Raw genomic sequence first — 2,227 nt, forward strand, 5'->3', positions numbered from 1 at the left:
CTGGCTTTCTCTCATTCTCTTTCAACCCCTGTAGTACGAATAAACAACAAAGGAAAAAAAAGGAAATACAAAAAAAGAAAATTAAAAATTAAACCCCAAAGTGTTAAATTTTTTTTTTTTTTTTTTTTTGGTAAAATGTTGGTAATTTGGTTCTAATTAAGATTAGGAATTAAAATTGAAACCCCAAATTACAAGAGATGAGTAGTGGAAGAAGTTGAATTGAAATGATCTGAAATTTGATCAGTACTCCATCCAATGTTCCCTGGTGTTGTTGTTGTTGTTGTTGTTGTTGTTGTGGAATTCCAGAATTGATCTTCATTTGGTTGAATTCCAAGAAAATTTCTGGACAAATTGTTAATCCCTTGTGTGTCCTCCAAGATTTTCATACTATTATTATTGTTGTTGTTTATATTCTCCAACTGATGATTGAATAATCCACTCTCCAATAATGGCTTTGACAACCTATGGTAGTTTGAGAAATCAGCTGCTTGTTGTTGATGATGATCTTGATCAGCCATGAAATTTGAATAAATCCCATTTTGTTGATGTAAATTTGCAAAAAAGGGTATTTTCCATTGATGATGATCTGTAATTCCACTTGATAAAATTGAGGAGGGTGATTCAGATGGGAGTGAATTATTAGGGATTTGAAGGGCTTCAAAGTTTAAACCAAGGTTCCCAAAATCATTAAGATGGTGTAAATTTTGAGAAAAAAAAGGCAAATGGGTTGATGCAGGAGGAGGATGATGAGCTAATTGTTGGCTAATTATATCTGTTGTGCAACTATTTGATGACACTGTGCTTGTTGAAGTACTTGGAGATTTTGACCTATTATTGCTTCCTCCTCCTTTGCTACTTCTCTTGCTCGACCGCCGACACCCACCTCCGACCGGTACGTTCCTCATCGCTCCACCTCTCGTCCAGTACCGTCGACACGTCTTGCAAAAGTGGCGAGGTTGAGTGAGACTATAGTTATTGAAGTAACAAAACTTTGTGTTTGTTGATTCGCATCTAGGGCATTTTAACCCGGCTTCGGGGTGCGGTATCTTTGCCAACCTGGCTCGATCTGTCATTGACCCTGGTCTAATGGAGCCAGGTCCACCCCCACCTCCACCACCACCGCTACCACCACTGCCACCACCAGCTGGCGGTGCCGGAGGTGGAAGATGTTGAGCATTATTAGTCTCACAACCACTTCCTTGGAGGTGATTTGGTTGCTATATTGAGAGAGATAAAAAAGCATAAAAATCCCAAATAAAAAAGGTTTGGTATATTCAAGTAAAGATAGATATGAAAGAAAGAAAGCAAAATAAAGGGGAAGAATAGGGAATAAAATTGTTCTTTTCAATTTCTTGCTTTTGTAGTGAAGAAGCTATAGAGGAAAATCATGAAATTAATTAAACACCATACCTGAGAAGGCCAATTGGGAGGATCAAGAAACACAGGAACTGAAGAGAAAACCATGGAGGAGGATTATCAACACAAGAAATAAAAAATAAAAATAAAAATATTATCTTTAAAGGGAAAATAGAAATGAAAAACTTGGTGATGAAAAAGGAAAGGAAAGAAAAGAGAGATGAGGAGAGTTGAGTGGGAGAGAAGAAAGATAAAGGGAATGAGAGAATATATATATGGGAATGGAAGTTATAATATATGTTCCCTAATGTCTTTAGGGTTTTGAAGAGAGATAATATAGATAGAATAATATTTGGGTAAGTTTCTTATTCTTTAAGCTTCTTTTTTTTTGGTAGTGTGTTGTTCCACTGTGGGCACTCAGACAGAATATAATAATAGAAATGGGAGGGTTTAGTTTGGCCATGCATGGTCATGGAGGACACAAAAAGAAACCCTAGTAGGGCAAAAAGAAAATCTCTTTATCCTCATTTTTCATTTTTAACAACCTACCTCTCTCTCTCTCTCTCTCTCTCTCTCACTCATTTCTAAAAATAAAACAAAAACACTTTATTATATATACAGCCAAATATCAAATATCAAACTACCCGTGATAGGCAAGAATAGACACTGATAGATGTCTATCAGTATCGACAGTGATATTTTGTTATATTTGTAAATAATTTGACTCTATTTAAAAACAATCCATATATATAAGAGAAATATTTAGATGCGTCTCGAATAACATCTATCTTTGTGCATCTCACCAAATTATCTAGTCATAGTTTATCATGTAGCAAATACTTTTTACTTTCTTTTTGAAATATTTTAATTC

At 35.2% G+C, this 2,227-nt stretch overlaps 1 protein-coding gene across 1 annotated transcript; it reads right to left on the reverse strand.

The window, feature by feature from the left end:
- Positions 1 to 81: 81 nt before the first annotated feature.
- Positions 82 to 1,942, reverse strand: LOC150035453 (dof zinc finger protein DOF3.6-like). The gene is made up of 2 exons (XM_090314523.1): positions 1,411 to 1,942; positions 82 to 1,217 (listed from the first exon to the last, which is right to left on the reverse strand). Exons 1-2 carry the CDS (start codon positions 1,462 to 1,464, stop codon positions 189 to 191), a joined length of 1,083 nt encoding a protein of 360 aa, XP_090170649.1. The 5' UTR covers positions 1,465 to 1,942; the 3' UTR covers positions 82 to 188.
- Positions 1,943 to 2,227: the final 285 nt, after the last annotated feature.

Source organism: Benincasa hispida, chromosome 6 (assembly GCF_027475165.1).
Source record: "Benincasa hispida cultivar pf3 chromosome 6, pf3_genome.v1.1, whole genome shotgun sequence".
NCBI lineage: Eukaryota > Viridiplantae > Streptophyta > Magnoliopsida > Cucurbitales > Cucurbitaceae > Benincasa > Benincasa hispida.